Source organism: Anarhichas minor, unplaced genomic scaffold (genome assembly GCF_050575085.1).
Source record: "Anarhichas minor isolate MPS153535 unplaced genomic scaffold, ASM5057508v1 ptg000010l, whole genome shotgun sequence".
Classification (NCBI taxonomy): domain Eukaryota; kingdom Metazoa; phylum Chordata; class Actinopteri; order Perciformes; family Anarhichadidae; genus Anarhichas; species Anarhichas minor.
In genome coordinates, this window is record NW_027466456.1 from 15,688,463 (window position 1) to 15,709,221 (window position 20,759).

The window sequence follows — 20,759 nt, forward strand, 5'->3', positions numbered from 1 at the left end:
AGAGTACAGCAAACACTAAGCTCGGTTTACCGCCCAGTTTTACTGAAATTGTTCATCTTTTCAAGTTGATATGAATGTGAATGCACTACGTTTTAAGTAAATACTTAAGGAATGAAAGGTATTCTTTTATTGTCTCATCTACATATCAGTTCAGGGTGGGGAAATACACAAGTAACAAAAGTTAAATTAGGCTTTTCCACATGTGCAGGTGACCTAAATGGGAAGTAACAGTCAGTTCACCTTTTCATTTACTGTGTCTCTCCGTTTGATCGTCCTGAGACAAACATGCATACATTTAAACACATTAACACTCTACTAACATTAAGACACTCACCTTTACCTTTCCCCTTACTGCCTGCACTGCTTTTTGCACTTTTGGATTTCTTACGTGGCATCCTTGCTCTTAGAATAGCTCCACTAGTGAGAGGGAGAAAGTTTCGTACAACACAGTGTTACCTTTCTCCTCAAAACACCAAACTCTGTACTTTTATCTACATATATTTCTATTTGATTGACCAACTGTCAGAGTGAACCTTTCAATTCACACACTCCCCACAATGACACAAGAGTCTCGCTGTAATAATCATTATCAAAGCAGGTGGCGACATCTTCTGGAGGAAAAGAGAAGTGTCCTGTCATTTTTACTTTGACTTAAAGAAGGATCCTAGAATATGACGAGTGTGTTTAGATTTACTTTAGCTGTGAAAACAAAATCGAGTCCTCCGGCTGACATACATGTTTATGGTTTACATCCGTTTTAAGGTTATAATTAATGATATGAGTGGGGAATATGGAAATAATCATGTTTCAGATAAAATAAGCAATGTCACAACAAAGTTCAGCTTCAGTTCGGGTTATTGACTGACATATCCAAGAGCCAATCAGGGCCTGGCAGTAAAATGACGTTGCATCGTTGTAGAAGAAGTTACCTGTTTGAGGCGTTTTGCCCACAAGGCAACATACGAACACACACTTCAACCGAGTTTAATCCGTTTACTTCAGTCATGATTCTCACAGTCAAACAACAGTTTAAATAGCCGAATTTATGAATGTTTATTAGACAAAGACATTTTGGACACAAGTGAACGCAATCAGTTGATTCACCTGCTGCGCGACCTTGGTAAGTAACGTAAGACTATCGGCTTATTTTAAGTTTCTTTTATTTCCTGTTCACTGTTCGATATGATCCACGGGAGATAATCTGAACGTCTACACGACAAGTAATGAATATTAATAGTTTGCCTAAACTGCAAGCTGATCAGGTTCAAGAATGTGAGCTGCTGTGTTATTCAACAATGTACCTGACTTCATTTCCTCACTCTCTCACAGACAGGTTGATCATCTATTCGCTCTGTGGGAACAGACAACTTAGAACTAAAGCCTTCTACAGCTTCATATTAATCCTGTGCCATATATATATGTGTGTTTATGTTTTGTTATTATTTTCCTCCATAGGAAATAAAATGAGGAAGACTACGGCAATAGTCTATCCGGCACACCTGTACAGTCTAATTAAACATTTGAAGCGTTTAATGTTCAGTCTTTGTTAATACTATCAAGTGTTCAACCTTTTCTTTCGGCCATAGTTTGGAGGGCAAGTGTGTTTGATTTCATAATGGTAGGAAGTGTTTCTATTCTATAGTGTTGTTCCCTTGAGGTCTTAAATAGACTTCAATATAAGGAAGGAACACTACAGCACCTCACTACGGTCTCAAGATATATGAGTTGAATCACAATCTCTCTGACGCAGTGCAGGCAGAAAAAAGGAACATTATAAGCTTCAAGAATAAATGATTTATTGCATGGCAACTGTATTTGGTTGCTTTACATTTTACAGATGTACACATAAACTAAACACCTCATTTGCTCAAGCTAGTTGTGAAGTTGTTTTTGATTATTGGTGCCACCGAGGCTACACTTTAGTTTTAAAGTCCAAACATGTGAATGAAAAACAAAAGGATCAACAATTTAGCATTTCTTCCTCACATTAAATTGATCTATTGTTGTAATGCAAGTTTGTGTTGAACGTAAGTCACCCGTGTTTTATTAACTGTAGATATGGAGGAGCCCAGTGACTTGTATGACATAAATGGCTCCCCTCCCTGGGCGGACCACCAACATCAGTGTGTGGAGGAGCTGGACAATGTGGAGTGTCTCAGAAGGAAGATCAAATATTACTTCATGAACCCCTGTGAGAAGTACCACGCTCGCGGCCGAAAACCATGGAAACTCATCCTGCAAATCATCAAAATTGCCATTATTACTGTGCAGGTAAAAATCTCAGACATGACCTGAACATGTGTTGATTGTGTTGCTTCACCACCCTGGTAACAAGTGTCTTCTTTTCACCCCCTCATCTTAGTTGGTGTCTTTTGGGCTGAGCAACCAGATGGTTGTCATGTTCAAGGAGGAAAATCTGATGACATTCAAGCACCTCTTCTTGAAAGATTATGTTGATGGAGGCATGGATACGTATGCTGTTTACAGACAGGCTGATGTTTATGATCACATCGATTACATCATTGAACAGGTGACTGACGGCTAGCTTTACTTGTAGTTTCTTCCGTGTAAGGAACACCACGAAGGCGTGATTTTATTTGATGGTTGTGTCAGTTTATTTTGATTCATGTGACACATTTTCCTTTTGCGTTACTGTAAATCATTATTGGCATTATGTAACTGTTTGCTTGTGTGACCAAAGAGCTTAACAAGCTCCCATGACGAGATGTAGCTCGTCATGGGATTGGACTTTGTTCATGTTATTTGAATCTTTTCATTTAGTTTTGTAGATTTTTGACTGCATAAATCTAACCCTGAACTGTTGTAACAAATGTTAATTGTTCATTTCCAGTATGGAAATCTGCACAACATCACAGTAGGCAATCACGAATACGAGAAAAATGGTACTTTGTACAACCCCCTGTCAGTGTGTGAGGAGTTCTACAGAAACGGTACCATCTACGCGGGCAATGAGACCTTTGAAATTGATGCCCAAGTGAAAACCGGTACGTATGCATGAGTGTTTGACTTGTGCATGGGAAAGCAGATTACTTAACCAGGTTTAATAATTTTAGTTGCCTTTTTTTTGTGTTTTGTTTTGTTTGTTTTGGGATCTAACAGATTGCTTTGACGTTTATCCGATGTATCATCCCGCACTTCCACGTTTCGAATTGCATTTCAAAAGGTTTGCACCCAACATTTGATTCAAGTCTTCTCCTCTCGTTTGTATACGGTATGTGAAACGCCTCAGTTAATGCATCAGCTCTGTCTTCCAGGATGATTTCTGTCAAGATCACGTTTGTTCTTAAGGCCATAAATTTACAGACGGTGAGACGTCGAGAGCTGCCGGACTGCTACGACTTTACTGTTATTGTAAGTCATTTGACTCAGTAAACAGGATCACATCAGACTTTATCTTCTAAAAGCAGAGATTTGACACATCTGATCACTGCATTGCTGCCATAACGGTGACAATGATTCCTTGTGACACTGCAGCCGTTCACACAGCACAGATAGGAGGTCAAATGAAAAGAGACGGTGTGAAACTTGTGTTTATTTAATGAAACTACCCGAGGACACACATTTGAGCAGTCTTTAAATAAGCCATTTTGCACACAGTGCCTGCTATGAACATAGTCAAATGTTATCTTAAGGGCGTGGAAAGTGAATGTTTAGCTGTTGGGTTTGACTTTAAGGATGTAGTCCTTTTCTCAAACTGTCTTTCCTCCCTTAAACATGACTCTCGTTAACAGATAACCTTCAACAACCAAGTGCACAGCGGCAGGATAAAGGTTGACCTGGAAAACGATGTGGACATCAATGAATGCAGAGACTGGAAAGTAACTGGAGCATGTAAGTTTGCTGAGCTGAACTTAGTATGTACAAAATGATCATCTTGCTTTAAGCTCATGTCCTGGGACTCATTAAGGCTGCTCTCTTAGCTTGAGACTCACAACATCTGTTTGAAGATGTGAGTCATTTTAATCTCTCTGTTCCCTCAGCTGCTAGAAACATACACCTGACTGTGCTGTTTGACTGCCTCATCATTATAACGTGCATCACCTCCTTTGCCCTCTGCACGCGCTCAGTGATCAATGGGATTCGACTGCAGTTCGTAAGTTAATTGAACTGACCATAAAACACAGCAAGCATGTTTGTTTTTCCACTCTGTAGTTTATTTGCTCAGATGTAAGAAAGGTATGATTGTCTGATACATTTCTCTTTATTATACTACTGTATTTATAAAGTGGAGGTAAGCCAAAGACCTGTAACACCCCCCCCCCCCCCCAAAGCAATACTGAATTTAGTAAAAGCAGTATTAAGAGTTAAAAGACATAAAAATACTTTACGATTGTTATTGCTGATGATGCATAATTGTGTAAGTAACATTTTACTGTTGTAGTTGGTTGAGATGTAGCTAATTTGGGAACACTATATTTTTACAGTTCCTGGAAAGGAAGTAATATGTAGCTGTAAGTTCATCTGAAGGTTCCTGGAAAGAAGGAAAGACGTACTTTAACATGAAATTATGTTGACATACTATACTATGGCCTTTTTGCACAATACTACAATTACTTTTTATCCTATTTTTATGACATACTATACTAGAGAAAACGTCTTTACAAACATTAACAGTACAACTACCTGTATTTCATTCATTGTGTTGTAAACAGGAGTACACACTCTACTGCAAGGACCACGACGGTAATCAAGTCCCATGCTCAGACAAGTTGGAGTTTTTGAATGGTTGGTACATCCTCATCATCGTGAGCGACACTTTGACCATCATTGGCTCCATTCTCAAGATAGAGATCCAGACTAAGGTAATGGGGGTGTGCTATACACAGCATGACTGAGGTTGATCCATGTCAATTGTTTTGCTATATTACATTATAAGAATATTAGAAGCTGTCTACACTGTGCATGTACTCATGTGTATTCCTTCAGTCAAGTCTTTTAGAGATCCACTTTTTCTTTAAGGTCCTCACTAGTTATGATGTCTGCAGCATCCTCCTTGGGACCGGTACCATGTTTGTCTGGATCGGGGTCATCCGCTACATGGGATACTTTAAGAAGTATAATGTAAGACCAGACCATTCATTTACAACACGTGCAATGCAATAATTCAACAATGCCAACAATGGTTTACAATAGACAATCCCGTACAATGCAAATGCTACAGTTACACTCATCATCTTTGCTCTTTTACTGTTAAAAGAGAAGCTACAGTCTTGTGTGTGGCATTCCAGATACTTTACTGATCTTTCTGCTATCTGTTGTCTGTGGCCATTTTCAGATTCTCATCCTGACTCTGAGGGCAGCGTTCCCAAATGTAATCCGTTTCATCTGCTGTGCTGGAATAATCTACCTGAGCTACTGCTTCTGCGGCTGGATTGTCCTTGGCCCATATCACGAGAAGGTAAGGCTGGTTTACATAATACAAAGACAAGTCTGCTGGATACCAGAACATATTTTCAATCCAGGTTCTTCTCATTTCAGTAGTGGAATGTAACTAAGTACATTTACTTCTATTCAAGGTACTTGTATGATACTTTATACCCTGAGGGTTAGAAATCACAAGCTATGCAGCTGTACATACATTTGTTAAAATGAGCACCCGTCACCATCTGCAACATTTAAATAATTCACACATGAATGCATCATTGATTATAATGCAATACAGATTATTATGACTATTCCGCATAATGAGTACTTTTGGTACTATCTACTTGGAAATACTTTCGTACTTTGCTTAAGTTACTTGAGTATTTCAACACTGTGGTACTGTATTTGTCCAGGTAAAAGAAGTGGCTACTTCTTCCATCGCTGGTTAATCATGACAGACACAAGTAATACCTTTCCTTCTCTTTGACCTGTTGTTTTAGTTTCGGACCTTGAATACGGTGTCGGAGTGTCTGTTCTCCCTGATCAACGGAGACGACATGTACCCCACCTTTAAGAACATGAAGCAGAAGAGCAGCCTGGTGTGGATCTTCAGCAGGGTCTACCTCTATAGCTTCGTTTCGCTCTTTATCTACATGATCCTCAGCCTGTTCATCACCATCATCACCGACACCTATGACACCATTAAGGTGACGTTTACTCCTTTTAGATATTTGTAACCCGCTATTATTATTTTCCCTACCTAATGTTCAGGATGATTTGTATGCTGGCTATTCGGAGAAGAGTAATATTTCATTTGCAGTTATAGCAAACTACTAACGGTCACTTTTTGCTACTCATTTAGCAGCAGCAGCAGAGTGAAAACCCAACATCAGAGCTGCAGAAATTCATGTCGGGGTGTAAAGATCTGCCAAATTCTGGGGTGTACAGACTTGACGAGAACAAAGGCTGCTTCTTGGACTGCTGCATTAGCAGGTAGGTGAAATGCAGCTCACACTGGCCCTTTCAGTCTGATATTGTTGGCACCATTTGCTTTCTAATGCGGTGATGTCCCTTATCAGCACTAATTAAACTGTGTATGCAAGCGCAGTGTGCCAAAGCACTTTTTTAATACTCTATGTAGTTGGTGGACATAAGTGAATCTAAGCTGAGCTATTTTCTCCTTTCAGGTGCAGGAAGCATCATAACAGGCTGACTTCAGAGGCATAGCAGGAGTTTAATGTGGTGTCATTAAACTAGCATACATTAAACAGTATCGCCTGTTATATATTCAGTGGGAGTCTTAAATATACTTTAACATTATGCTCCTGGTTTACTCAGGAGATTGATTTCATGTGAAGGAGCATTTCTTTCAGTGCTGAAAAGACAGTTTGAGACACGAATGAAGTCTGGTCTTTATGATGCACAGAGCACTTTTAAATACACTTATTTATACTGATGTGTAGATTGTTACACTAAAGTTTGAAGCATGTTATTTGGAAGGATCCCAATGTTGTACACTGAAGATAATAAATCAAGGTTGACTAAATGAGTAATCTGTAAATTTACAAGATTTTATTTCTCCATTGTGAAGAGAAGGTTCCAATACAAAAGCCAAAATTACATTTTTTTTTTTTTTCCTCATATTAATTCCTTGTAAAACGTTGCAATAAATAAAATTCCCATTTCTGGTCATGGCAATAACTCCGCCCATACAGGTCTTGGGAGGCCGATAGATACTCTAACTGTCTCAAATAGTCACTACTGCAGTAGTAGCGGTGGATGTGGACCTTTATTTCCCAAGAGAAGATTTGATACCGAGTTATTGTTGTAAGATCAATTCAAGCCAAGATGTACTGCAATGTTCCAATTTGCTTAATTGCTTGAGATAGGTTCATATATATTATCTTTTTTGTCCATCATCATAAAGCAGAAATCCCTTCAGTTTGGCTTATGTCCTTGAGTGCCTTTAGTCCAGACAACACGACCCAGTTTGTGTGAACGGCTTGATGCAGACGCCACTGGGAGAGGTCTTTGATTAAAACACCCAGCATTGGTCCCTTAGTTTTAGAAGGCGGAGCGGCACACCTCTGGCCGTTCAGTCGGGAGCCCTAAAACATTGACAAGAGACAGCTGTGAGTGCAGTTATATGAGCTGATGCATATCAGGAGCCCGAGTAGCCACGTATACATCACTGACTAAATGAAAAGCTCTTACTAAATTAGGTTTAAGAGGAAATAAATCTGCTTATTTGGGTGTGATCAATAAATACCAAAGCACCAAGATGTTTTTTTTTTTGAGCATATGAGCACCCCCAGAGAGCTCAAAATGATGCCAAACTGCTGTATTTGGATAGATTGAATACTAATAGTGATAAAACAAGTGAAATATATAGTTATATAGTATATAAAATTAGAATAGCACAGCACAACATCTGGTTCCAAAAATGAGAATTTGGCTTGACCCTGCCTGACCTCTCCGTACTCAAACCTCGATAGCCTTGGCCTGCTTCACTCAATCAAAGTAAAATTTGTTTGTGGAGACTTCAAACATGTTGTGCTATGATTGTGGCATATTTTTAGACTTGGATCTGCATGGACTTGGATCTGCATTATTTCAAATAAATATCAATAAAAGTGTTGTTTTTTTTCAGGCGAACCTGAAAATTTGTTCCATCTTCATTTAGTATTAACCAGTAACGTATAATAATGGTAACACTTGTGACATTTGCTCAGATGTGTAAATATCAGTATATAACATCAAAATTATTCAAATAGACCTTGTAGTTGGAGATCTACACTCTCTTTAGTATGGGTATGCAATTTTCGAGCAGAGGCCTAAAAATAGGTCTAAGTTTTAAGAGAGAACTTTTGGGGGGGTTTTTTGCATTAGATATCCAACGTCCTTCAATCACCTCTGTTTGGTGACATTTTTATTCCCGGCTCCTCAATTTAATAATTAGAGTATTTTTCCCCTAACAAATATTAATATATTTTTTGATTACAGGTTTTAGAAATAAAGAGATTGTTGTTGAGTAAGTCTCAACAAATAGTCACATTTGTTGAACCAAATTGAACTAAAGGCACAAATGAACCAATTTGTCCCTATTTGGAGATCCTTGACAGAAACAAGGAAGAAAGCATCCCCTTACAGACTGAATGGAGAGCGGGGTAATTAAATAGAAATGGTATAGTGACAAATGAAAGTAGGTCATTGTCAGGTCTGACCTAGGTCAGAGCAGGTCTATCCTTGTCCAGTCTAAGTGTTCCTCTATAAAGGGTCGATGAAGCAGGACCACCCCGTGAGTGTGCACGTGTGTTCATATGTCACCTGACACTTTTTCCTGTAACTGACACTGCAAAAGTTGGTTTCAGTCTACGGTATGCTGCTGTAGTTAGGTGGTGGAAAATGACATTAGTTGACATCACATTTATCAATACAGCATTATTAGAGCTGTGTTGAGAACTCATTTGATCATTTATCCTCTAATAAGTCCTAACTCAGATAGTTATGTGTCCTAAAGAAAGTGTAAAGAAAAGTACAAGAAAAAGCTGGTGAATTCAGCTGAATGTTTGGGATGTTTTTTACCTGTGGTAATACATTAATAATCACGCTCATAGTCCCCAAATCATGTTCCTATATTGTTATTTTGATAAAGCATGTTAAAGAAAAAGCTGTTCTCACAGCCTGAATACTGAACATGGAACTATTAATAGTTTTATTTACTAAACACATCAGTCAACAGTGAAGATTATATATAATATATTTGATTATTGTGTTTTATAGAGATATGTATCTCTCTTCTAATGTTGATAGTTTTATTTATTTACTATTCATTGTAAAAGAGCCCCCTGTTCTCTAGTTTAATCACATCTGACCTTAGATATGCTCTCCTTCCCACAAACATGACACACTCACAAGTATCATGTTTGTGTTTTGAATAATCACTGCTTTCTGTCCTGTGGCTCCACCATTAATGAAAACACAAACATTTTGCTGATTAAAATGCTGTCTGTGCAGCTTTAGGATGTGGGACAGAGTTCACAGCCATCTCTGTAGATTTTATTTAACTTTCACCAAACCAGATAGCAACGTGAGCTTCATTCATTCCCCACCTGTCTAGTGTTGCAGTAAAACATCCCTCCATTCATTTTCTATAAATCAAATAAACTATGTAGGGTTTGTTTCATTAAATTACAGAACAAAGCCTCCTCACCTCTTAAAGATTCAAACAGCCCTTTCATGTTTTCTCCTTTCAGGAAACAGGAAATATGTACACTTCTCTGTATTTTGTACAATCCTGAATAACTTAGTTAATCTAAATGCCATGTAACTAAAGCACAGATTTGATCTATAGCATTCCACAGAAGCCTCATAATGTCTTTGGTTCAGCAGGTATGTGTGCTACTTTGGACTAGTCTATTGAACATGTGGTTGTTTATAAAAGTTTTTTTTTTTTTTTGTTATGAATATTAAGTTACTGCTGTTTTGATGAACCAGGGTGAGTAAGTGCTTTTACCATCATTCTTTCAACAAATGATTCACCCTCAGCAAAGATATTGCAAGCATATATATATATATATATATATATATATATATATATATATATATATATATATATATATATATATATATATATATATATATATATACATATACATATATATATATATATATATATATATATATATATATATATACGTATATATATATATATACGTATATATATATATATATATATACGTATATATATATATATATATATATATATATATATATATATATATACGTATATATATATATATATATATATATATATATATACGTATATATATATATATACGTATATATATATATATATACGTATATATATATATATATATATATATATATATATACGTATATATATATATATACGTATATATATATATATATATATATATATATATATATATATATATATATACGTATATATATATATATATACGTATATATATATATATATATACGTATATATATATATATATATGTATATATATATGTATATATATACGTATATATATATATATATATATATACGTATATATATATATATATATATATATACGTATATATATATATATATATATATATACGTATATATATATATATATATATATATACGTATATATATATACGTATATATATATATACGTATATATATATACGTATATATACGTATATATATATATATATACGTATATATATATATATATACATATATATACATATATATATATATATATACGTATATATATATATATATATATATATACATATATATACATATACATATATATACATATATATATATATATATACGTATATATATACATATATATACATATACATATATATATATATATATATATATATACATATATATGTATATATATATATATATATATATATATATATATATATGTATATATATATATATACATATATATGTATATATATATATATATATATATATATATATATATATGTATATATATATATATATATATATATATATATATATATATATATATATATATATATATATATATATATATATATATATATATATATATATATATATATATATATATATATATATATATATATATATATATATATATATATATATATATATATATATATATATATATATATATATATATATATATATATATGTATATGCGTGTATATATATATATATATATATATGTATATATATATATATATATGTATATGCGTGTATATATATATATATATATGTATATGCGTGTATATATATATATATATATATATATGTATATATATATATATATATATATATATATATATATATATATATATATATGTATATATATATATATATATATATATATGTATATGCTTGCAATATCTTTGCTGAGGGTGAATCATTTGTTGAAAGAATGATGGTAAAAGCACTTACTCACCCTGGTTCATCAAAACAGCAGTAACTTAATATTCATAACAATATATATATATATCAGAACAACATGGCTGAGTTCTTAATGTTTAATGCACTGAGGTAAATGCACAAAAAGGCAACATTAACTGTAATTGAAATTAGAACTTAGACCAGATTTGAACCACTTCATCCATTTATTAGTCAGTTCAATTAACAAAAACGTAAATACTCTTGTGTTAAAAACACTCTTCAAAATTACATAAACTGAGACTGAAAAAGTCCGAATGACACAGCAGGGACTCCGTGCTTACATGCAGTATATACATTAGCTTTGTGCTACTCTCCATCACCATTCTGTCTCGGAGACTTTCAACATGCAACTTGTATGGACAGCGCAACCCCAGATAGGCAGATTAGACATTTTCTACTGTGTTTACAGCAGGATGAGGTCAATTCACTTTTAATATGATCTATATAATCAAATGACAATTAGCAAACTACATATGCCATAAGCAGGCCAAGCTCATAGTTGTTGAGCTAGTTAAAAGATCATTTGCCCTCATCCCTACTGTAATGTGCACCAGGTTTGGAAAGAGTATTAAAACATAAAGACAAGAATAAGGTAAATTCCCTTCAGTCTTCCATTGTGGAAGTCGAGTTGAGTGCACTGTGCTGAGTGATATGAGATGTAGGGAGGCAGGGGAATTTGGGCAGTAGTTGAGTTGGACCTCTCAGGCGTTGCTCTTTTACTCTATTGTAAAAGTCTCCATGGGGCCTTTGCTCAGAGCCTTGATGTCATTCAGGAGACCAGTCGGGGTCAAAATGTGAGAAGACCCTGGAAACAAAGTATAATGAGCCGATACGTCCCAGATTAAGAGTAGAAGCACTTTCACAATTCTGACTGGCTCCAGTAGGTGGCGTAAAACAGCTTCAAACGGACAGTTTCCAGGTCAAGAGACCAATTAATTTGAAGTTCAATATGCAAAAACCTTGTATTAATGCTCACCTATGATGACCTCGCAGGATTTAACGGCCTGGGTCACCTCGTAGGCACAGCGCATCTCAGAGTGGCAGATTCCCCCGAGAACAAAAACAATGAGGCGTGCGCCGCTCCGGCGTTCGTCCTGAGCACTGGCTGTGCGCTTCTGACGGGCACTGTGGAGCAGGAGGACGACAAAGGAAATTCACTGAGACAAAACCTAAAACTAAAAAAAGTGGGACCTGCATGTCAAAATTGTGGAAAGAAAGAGCAAAATCAACACCCTGGCAGAAAAGACAGAGAGGAAGCGAAGGATGGATAGTCAGAACTAACTAACTTCCAAAAAACAGACACATGAAAATAAAACGACACATTAACAGCTGGAAGTGACAGCACACATCATCACTAGGGGGTGCTAGTTTATCACTCTTACCGTATGCATCGGTCTGTTAAAGCAAATGGGGACACGTCTGTGTGTAAAACATGTATTTTTGAGTAAGTGACAGCGTGTTTGCAAATGTATTTGTTATAATTGTATTTTATATTGTTTTACCGGTGTCTGTGTGTGTGTGTGTGTGGATTGGTGATGAAGCCACGCCCCCCCCTGTAGTTCCACTGCGCCCCCCAGTTTGGGAACCACTGATGGGAGTGTGATAGAAACAACGACTGTACCTGACAGCTCCGGAGCCATTCCAGGCAGCAGGACACTCGGACTGGTGCGGCCACTCTTTGGTGTCCAGTTTGTTCTCCACAGCATCCTGAAAGCAACACATCGTTAATGTCTCGGTCCCAGAGAGACCAGAGGTTTTTGGGGAAAACCAGTGTCATAGATTTGAGTATTGACTCTTGCTTGTACTGATGCGAGATAACCTGCTTGCATTCATATGCACATGAACGTAGAACCTGATCAAAGTTCAGCAAATAGTTCCAACAAGCCAACACTTCATACCAGATTTCAAATACGGGTTGTGATTTCACTTGGTGGTGCTATCCCTTCTCTTCACAATTGTAACACAAGTTTGACTTTTCACTTAAATCACATTTTTGTTGTGTATCAAGACTTAAAGGCTCAACAATTAGAGCATGCCACTAAAAAAAAAATGAATCCAGATTGTTTTTTATGTGCAGAACGGTTTCCTTCAGATTGTTTGCTGCCACACGGTCTGTTTCCTGATGTGAGAGGAAACTGTTCACCACAGTTTACAGTAAGCAGGTGCTCTGGTGGTGAAGACTGCTCAGAAAAGACTTTTCAGGTAATAACAGGAAAGGGAAGTGAAAATGAGAAGACACAAAAGAACGTATTATATTACAAATCAGAGCACCACCTGTTCAATCTAATTTAACCTGTTTTCAAAAATATAAATACAGTACATACAAATCCCATCAGCAACAAATTGCTACGATGAGCCCTCTCAACGGATGGAACACAGATTTAAGATTTACAATCTAAACTCTCTTTGTGGCCAGTTTCCTCAACAGGCATCACTTGATACCAAAATGTGGAATCTCAGTTCTGTGAAATTACAGAACTGAGATTCAGTAATCAGGTTAAATACCCTCATCTTATGACCAAAGGGGACTGGAGTAACTCTGCCTCTCAGTTCCTCATGTATTTCAGAGAATTGGGACTCAGCAGCAGGTTTTTAAATGTAGCAGAATCAGAGCTGATATATTATCCATGGCTGACAGCTCATATAACTTATAAGCCTCAAAACAAACAAAAGAAAACTTCATCTCAAGAAGAGTACAGAGTGTCCCTCTCTACATTACAAGCCCTTACAAGGTAGCAGGTTACCTAGATCAAGCTACGTGTTGACATTTGTAAGACACAACGTAAATGGAACATCTTTTCTTATCTGCTCCGATCGATACACACTTTTAATCACTGCCATCTAGCTGCCCCCAAAATGATTTCCTCTGGAGTTGTGCTACTATATTCATTATGGTATCCACAGCTGCTCAACTTCCTGTTAAACAAAGCATGTCCAAAGAACCGTCTGTAAACTGGATAACGGTGTAAATGCTATGTGATCATTCAGTTAGTAATATACAATGAACAATACCTCCATCACATCTTTAATGACAGGAGTCCATCTGGAAAGGTTGTAAGTCTGATCCTGGGAACGATCGCGTCTGGTCGATTTGCGAGGGAAGAAACTGGGCTAGAAACAGAAGTACAAGAAACAATCAGTTGAGACTGAATAGACGAACAAGACCAGAAGAAGAAACCCAGAGTGATCCACACACCAGCTACAACTTCTAACCCATGGGTACTCGCATCTACAATCAATCGTAATCAAAAGCTTCAATCACTTCATCTTCTGCACATACCGTGGTGATGATAGGAACCCCCAGCTCCTTCCAGTTCAGGATGAACTCTCGCTCCGCCTCAATCTTTACATGCTGGATGAGCTTGCTTAAGTTCTCGTCGGTTGTTCCTGTTGACAAACACCAAACAAACAAACCAGCATGAACATCTGGTAAGGTTTATAAAGGCTCCATGATCTTAGTCAAAAAATGATCAATACGGTCATAAACAAGAAAGAAGATGTCAGGTTTTAGGTCCATTTTATGGTCTTTTTGGAGGGAATAATCTGTAACTCTTAACTGGAAAATATCCCTGGCATCACAACATTATTCACAAATATGCTGTGGTATATTTCTGTAATGTGTACTTTTAAAAATGAAATCAACCAATGCTTGACCTCTGTAATTTAAGGATTAGTAGTCACATGAGACTGTATGTCAGTTTATATCCTGATTTACGGATTCTCATTGCCTTATACTGATCTTTAAATGTCTCTTGGTCACTCTGAAAGGTCCTTGGGACCAAATAGCTCCAACGCAAAATACTACTTTACAGAATGCTAATGAACAGAGAGGAGACGAGTCTGCTGCAGGAGAGGTTTGCCGTACCGCTGAGGCTGAAGATGTAGAGCAGCACAGCTCTGATCTTGTCGTAGGTGCTGTACGGGTGGAGCAGCACCGGCAGCAGAGTCCTCATGGGGTCTTTCACCTTCACCCCCTCTACGTCTGACCCCACTGCAAGGTCCTACGCAGAGATAAACCATCTTTGTGAATGTTTGCACTTTAAAAAAAAAATATGTATTCATAAAGCTCCATTTCACAACTAACACAATTCAACGAGTCTCTCCTGAGGAGGAGGTCAGAGGTCAGACTCGGCTACAGAGAAATACTCTGGAGCTCTTTGGGTGTCGCGAGGCGGAACCTTGAAACGGTTAATCCCTCTCCTCACACCCGCTGACTTGTTAAAGCAAGGTTGAGTGGTAAAAAAACACATCCCGAACGGATGACGGAGCACAGACAGACCTGTTCAGCTTTGCAGAGTTTCTCCACGTTGTTTGAGAAAAGTTGCATGCAGTCCTCGGCCAGCTGCAGATGAATGGTTTTCTAGAATTCAGACAGAGAGAGAAAAATTAAAAACAATATGAACAGAACAATGTACAAGTATTGTTACTACTGGAGTTCCAAAAGGGATTCCCTTTGTTGGAAGACAAAGATACTTTTAGAGGCCAGAAATGATGACGTTCTGTTCAGTTTCTGTGCTAAAAACATGATGCAACATGATGCAGGAGGCACCACACCCAACCCCAGCACAATGATCACGTACAGCTGTATAATTAAAGATAACACTCAAAAGGCAATTGAGATAATACTGGTGCCACATACCTCAGTCACCTGTTTACGGAATGTGGGCATCTTCTTCATCATCTGGGCCAAACTGCTAATTGTGATCTGAAATAAAAATGAAATGTTTGCTGAAAATACACATTTTCAGTGTGAAGATTCCCTGAAGCACACGAGAAGACACCACAGCACTGTACCTTCCCATCCGGCTGTTTCTTGTTAGCGGACATTTCCTTTACCAACTTGCGGATTTGTCTGTTGTGGGAAGAAAAGAAAAAAATGGAGTTAGGGGAGGGTTGAGGTGTGGAAGACAGAAACGGGACATTTCCATCCTTCAGATCTTAACTTACTCTGAGACCTCGGCGATGTGCTTGTGCCTCAGCTTAACCCAGAGCATGTCGTCCTCACTCAGCAAGGCCTGCTTCTCTGAGCCATCTTTAGCCTTGTAACTGGAAACCAAACCAAGCAGATAACCGGTATTAGCCATATTGTCTAGATAGAATAGCTCGTCTTGTATACGGGCATAGCAATATGGTGCCGTAAGCAGAGTGTGCATGCGTGAATACGGTGGGATTCAGTGGGGGAAAGCTTGTATTACGTGTAGGTGCCGCTCTGGATGTCGATGAGGTCGTAAGCCATGGCCTGGTAGGTCAGCTCGTGCAGGATGGGGCTGACGGGGTCAAAGCCTCGCTCCACTATCAGCAGCTGGGCCTGAGTCTTTCCCTTGTGATAAGAGGAGGGGGGGGGGGGGGGGGATACACAGACAAAGTTAAAATATAACAACGCATTATTTAAAATGTAATCTTTTTTTCCCCTTTTACGAGCCGTCAGAGGAAAAGAATAGCACATGTCCAGGTCCTTGTTTATTCTGTCAACACTCTTTGTTCAGAAGGCGTCTCACCTTTTTCGTGCCGCTGTCATCCAGCGCGTAGTGTTTGGCCAGTTTGTCGTCCACCAGCTCTGCAAGGGTCTTGGCGTTCTCCATGTTGCCGTCTCTAGTTATGATATAAAAAAACATTTTCATGAGTTATCACAGTCAAGTTAATACACACCATGGTGGAACTAATACCGCTATTTGATAGAGGATATCGTACTGATTTGGACCATTTGTAGAAAAAGTGTTTTGTTGCCCATTTTTGTTTTTGTATTTATTTTTTTGAGTTCGATGTGGTCCGACAGTTGCTTTTGTAGACTTGTGTGTGTACAGGTATATTGTGTGAAAAATAAAAGCCACACAGTGCTTTTGTTTTTATTTACATTTAAATAAAGTTGATGTTGTTCTAAGCTACGTTAAAGTGAGGCGACGTTTGTAACTGTATCTAAGCTTCATTTATTTTCTGCCACAGCAAAGCAACATATTATACGGTCTCGGTTCCATCTCTTCTTGTAAAAAGGTCCCACTCTGCTTGGGGGCTGAGGTGTGCCGAATGCCGAGACACCAAATCTTCGCTGGCTCACTTCTTGTATCGAACCCCCGGGTACTCGTCCAACGTGGCACAGAGCGCGACGAGCTGGTCTGCGAGTGTCTCCAGTGTCTTCTTTTTGTCCTGGCTGTTGGGACTGTAGATGCTTTGGAAAGCCCCCGGATTGTCACATGTGAACACCTGAAAAGCATTCAACACACCAAGAGTAAAGTCTCCAATCTCTTATCTGACTCCAGAACCAAAAGGCACAGAATTAATGAATATTAATAATTAATAATAACGACAGAGAACATCCAGTTACAGTTCCAAAGCCACTGGGATAACACAAAGTTTGTAAAGTCATTACATCATCATGGCTTAAAGCAGCCAACACCCATTAGAGTCACTCAAAACACTGGAAATCAGCAGCAACAGGACACTGAACTCAAACACCATCTGAAAAGAGGAAATGGAGCATTACAAAATAACCTAAAAAGAGCACAATCTGCAACCACTCACTTGAGCCTCTAGTGGCAGGAAGGACATGTTTATCTCCTTACAGACTCGGATGTACGCCGCACAGGACCGCTTCATGTTGTTAAAAAGCTCATCGGGACAGTCTGTGGGACCAAAAAGCTTTAGTCTCTATCTTATCTGTTTGACAACAACAAAAGTCACTGAAACAACATTTTGATCATGTTGGATGATATTTTTTTTTGTCAGTATTTTTGCTTTAGCAGTGATTCAAGTTACTTACAGTCAGTGAAATAAACATACGCTGCTTTGTATTTAGGTTTAGGCTTGAAGTCAGCGATAAAGGCATCCACACACTAGAAAAGAAAATGTAAGGTATCACAACATAGTTTAGCGGAATACATGCGACATCATCACAGGGATGTGAGGGCACACCTTAGCCGTTGGTGACATGAAGTAGATGGCCTTCATTTCTGGAACAGGCTCTCTGCTTTTGAACAGGTCCTCCACGACTAAAGAAACAAAATATAGAAATATATACATACTGCAGTTTGTTGTGTATTTTACTAGTATTATATCTACATGATCTGTTAAAGAAACCTACTTGTTATTTTTTCTGGTATCAGATCGGACATTTTGCAGCATGATGAGAGGAGCTTGGTGGTGAAGGGGTCCAGAATCAATATCTGTGACGATAAATAGGTAGCGGTAAGTCAAGTTATGTATCGCTCTGTAACAGGCTGCTAGAAATGACAACCGTGTTGTGAGTCACAGTGCACGAGTGCCATCAATCACATAAAGGTTTCATCTGTAATGTGGAGTTGTCCTACCTTCCATACTTCTGATTTCCTGCAATCTGTAATAATTGTATCTTTTATTCCTGTAAGAGACACAGAAGATGACTCAGTAACAGAAAAACCTCATGAAGAACAGGAGTGGAACCAGAACACGCTGTTCATGACTGTTAGAGCTGCTGCTGACACACTTGTGTCGAGAGGTTATCATTTAAACAATCCATTAGTTGCATCAGTCATTGATCAAGTAAACAGCCTAGTGGGAAAAAAACGTGTGCTGTTGTGTTTCATGTCAATTTAGGGTCTTTACATGTGTGATGAGCGTTTGTCATCATTGTATGCATTTTACTATAAATAACGAATGGAAAGAAGAAGACTAATCACTTCACAGAAGTGTTAGTGTAACGTTATGGTTTCACATTTTAGAAAACTGATGTCAGTTCACGACAAACTTAATTTAATTGTTGTTTTTTTCCCCTTCTGCTGTGAGGCGGGGCTCCAGACAGAGAGTGCGACTAACTAAACGTTACTCTCAACAGAAGCGAGACAAAGAGTCCATTTAAGTTATGACAAACAACTTCACACGATGCACAAACCAGAACACGGTGTGTTGTTATCAGCCTCACATTATCGACTCTTAACCCAATTCAAGTTTGTACACTTCCGTTGCGTTGAAAAGCAGAATGTTTGACTGTCATTCCAAGATGCAAAGTCACAAACAAATGAAGAACCTGTTAATAAAACACCACGCATTCAGTAGCGCGTTGCGTTGTGGAAGTGTTACCCTGTTTCACGTGTACATTAAACACTCTCCCGTCGGGGCGAACTTACTTTTCCACACGATTCGTTTCAGCCCGTGATCTGGACCCGTTGCCATCTTGTTTTCTTTATTTATTTTCCTCCTCGGCGCCTCTTCCTGTCCCGTGTCTTCATGCTCTGACGTCATCAAGTGTGCGCCGGAGTGCTGCTGTAGTTTTTAACACATGGGAAAAGTTTGTCCTTCTGTTTCAAAACAAAACAGGTGACATTTTCCTAAACGTAGACTAGTAGGTTCGTTTCCTAAACCTGAAGACATTTAAGGCAAACTTGTCCTGTGTGCTAGTTTTTGTGCAAGTTTTCTTTCTGGATTAACATTCGTGATGCATTTATGTGTACATCCCTTCAATGTTGTTAGGTGGAGCTAATTGTATTTACTTTATACACTGCTGGGTAGCTAAATCTATACATCATAATTAGTTGATTTGTTTTTTGTATTAATAATCAAAATCTGCAATACAACTAATGTTGTCTCATTGTTCTGGCATTTTTGTTAAAAATTCAGATGGGAGCCAGAGAAAAGAAAGAGTCACCAGTGAGAGAGAAAACTGATAAAAAAGGAATTAAAAATTAAAATACTTGCGGTAAATCTATAGATAATGTGATACACAATCTTTACTTTTTAGGTCAAAATTAGGAGTTGAAGCTACATAAAACATACTAATTAAGTCGTAAATATGACATAAAAAGTCAAAGTCTCTGACATTAAAAGTCAGAATTATGAGATACTAAGTCATAATCTGTGAATAGTAAGGGGAAGTAGAAATTATAAGTGGACATCATAATATTGATATATTAATTAAAACATGAGTTAATGAGTCAAACTTCTGACTTACTTTAATTATTCAGTCAAAATTGTGAGGTTTTGAGTTTGACTTATATCTCATAAATGTTGACTCAGTATCTCATAACAAAATAGTGAGTTCAGTCAACATTTTTGATTTAGTAAAGTTGAGTATCTTTCTTCCAGGCATTTCATCGTTGTTGTTTTTTGTTGTTGTTGTTTCCTGGCAGAAACCTTTAGAAAATGTATTATTCATTTCAGACCTCAGTGTGAAAGGGAAGGATTTGCGGCCTTAAGCAAGGGGAATCCAATCCTTTGTCAGACCCCACCATGCTGCATGTTGTGGTGTCTTGACTACATTGTTGAATATAGAATATCTTGCCTATAGCGACAAAGGTGTTTCCTTCTCAAGCTACCTAACCTGCAGATGTCCCAAGGTGCATCTCTCTGCTTCACAGTGACTGGATATTTGCCTCCAGTGGGAGGGACCAGGTGGAGGTATTTCAACCGGCACAGA

At 37.5% G+C, this 20,759-nt stretch overlaps 2 protein-coding genes across 2 annotated transcripts; one reads left to right on the forward strand and one right to left on the reverse strand.

Annotated features, from left to right (window-relative positions):
* Positions 1-1,842: 1,842 nt before the first annotated feature.
* mcoln3b (mucolipin TRP cation channel 3b) lies at positions 1,843-6,915 on the forward strand. The gene is made up of 13 exons (XM_076088377.1): positions 1,843-2,271; positions 2,363-2,530; positions 2,852-3,005; positions 3,121-3,184; positions 3,276-3,372; positions 3,753-3,852; positions 4,002-4,114; positions 4,674-4,823; positions 4,981-5,082; positions 5,297-5,419; positions 5,886-6,092; positions 6,248-6,378; positions 6,573-6,915. The coding sequence occupies exons 1-13, from the start codon at positions 2,059-2,061 to the stop codon at positions 6,610-6,612; spliced, it is 1,662 nt and encodes a 553-aa protein (XP_075944492.1). The 5' UTR covers positions 1,843-2,058; the 3' UTR covers positions 6,613-6,915.
* Positions 6,916-11,525: 4,610 nt separating this feature from the next.
* On the reverse strand, positions 11,526-19,567 carry stxbp3 (syntaxin binding protein 3). The gene is made up of 19 exons (XM_076088378.1): positions 19,474-19,567; positions 18,679-18,728; positions 18,453-18,534; positions 18,284-18,360; positions 18,132-18,204; positions 17,894-17,994; positions 17,430-17,575; positions 16,873-16,966; positions 16,570-16,694; positions 16,322-16,420; positions 16,169-16,226; positions 16,014-16,079; positions 15,654-15,734; positions 15,240-15,375; positions 14,655-14,761; positions 14,387-14,485; positions 12,996-13,081; positions 12,351-12,499; positions 11,526-12,179 (listed from the first exon to the last, which is right to left on the reverse strand). Exons 1-19 carry the CDS (start codon positions 19,517-19,519, stop codon positions 12,091-12,093), a joined length of 1,764 nt encoding a protein of 587 aa, XP_075944493.1. The 5' UTR covers positions 19,520-19,567; the 3' UTR covers positions 11,526-12,090.
* Positions 19,568-20,759: the final 1,192 nt, after the last annotated feature.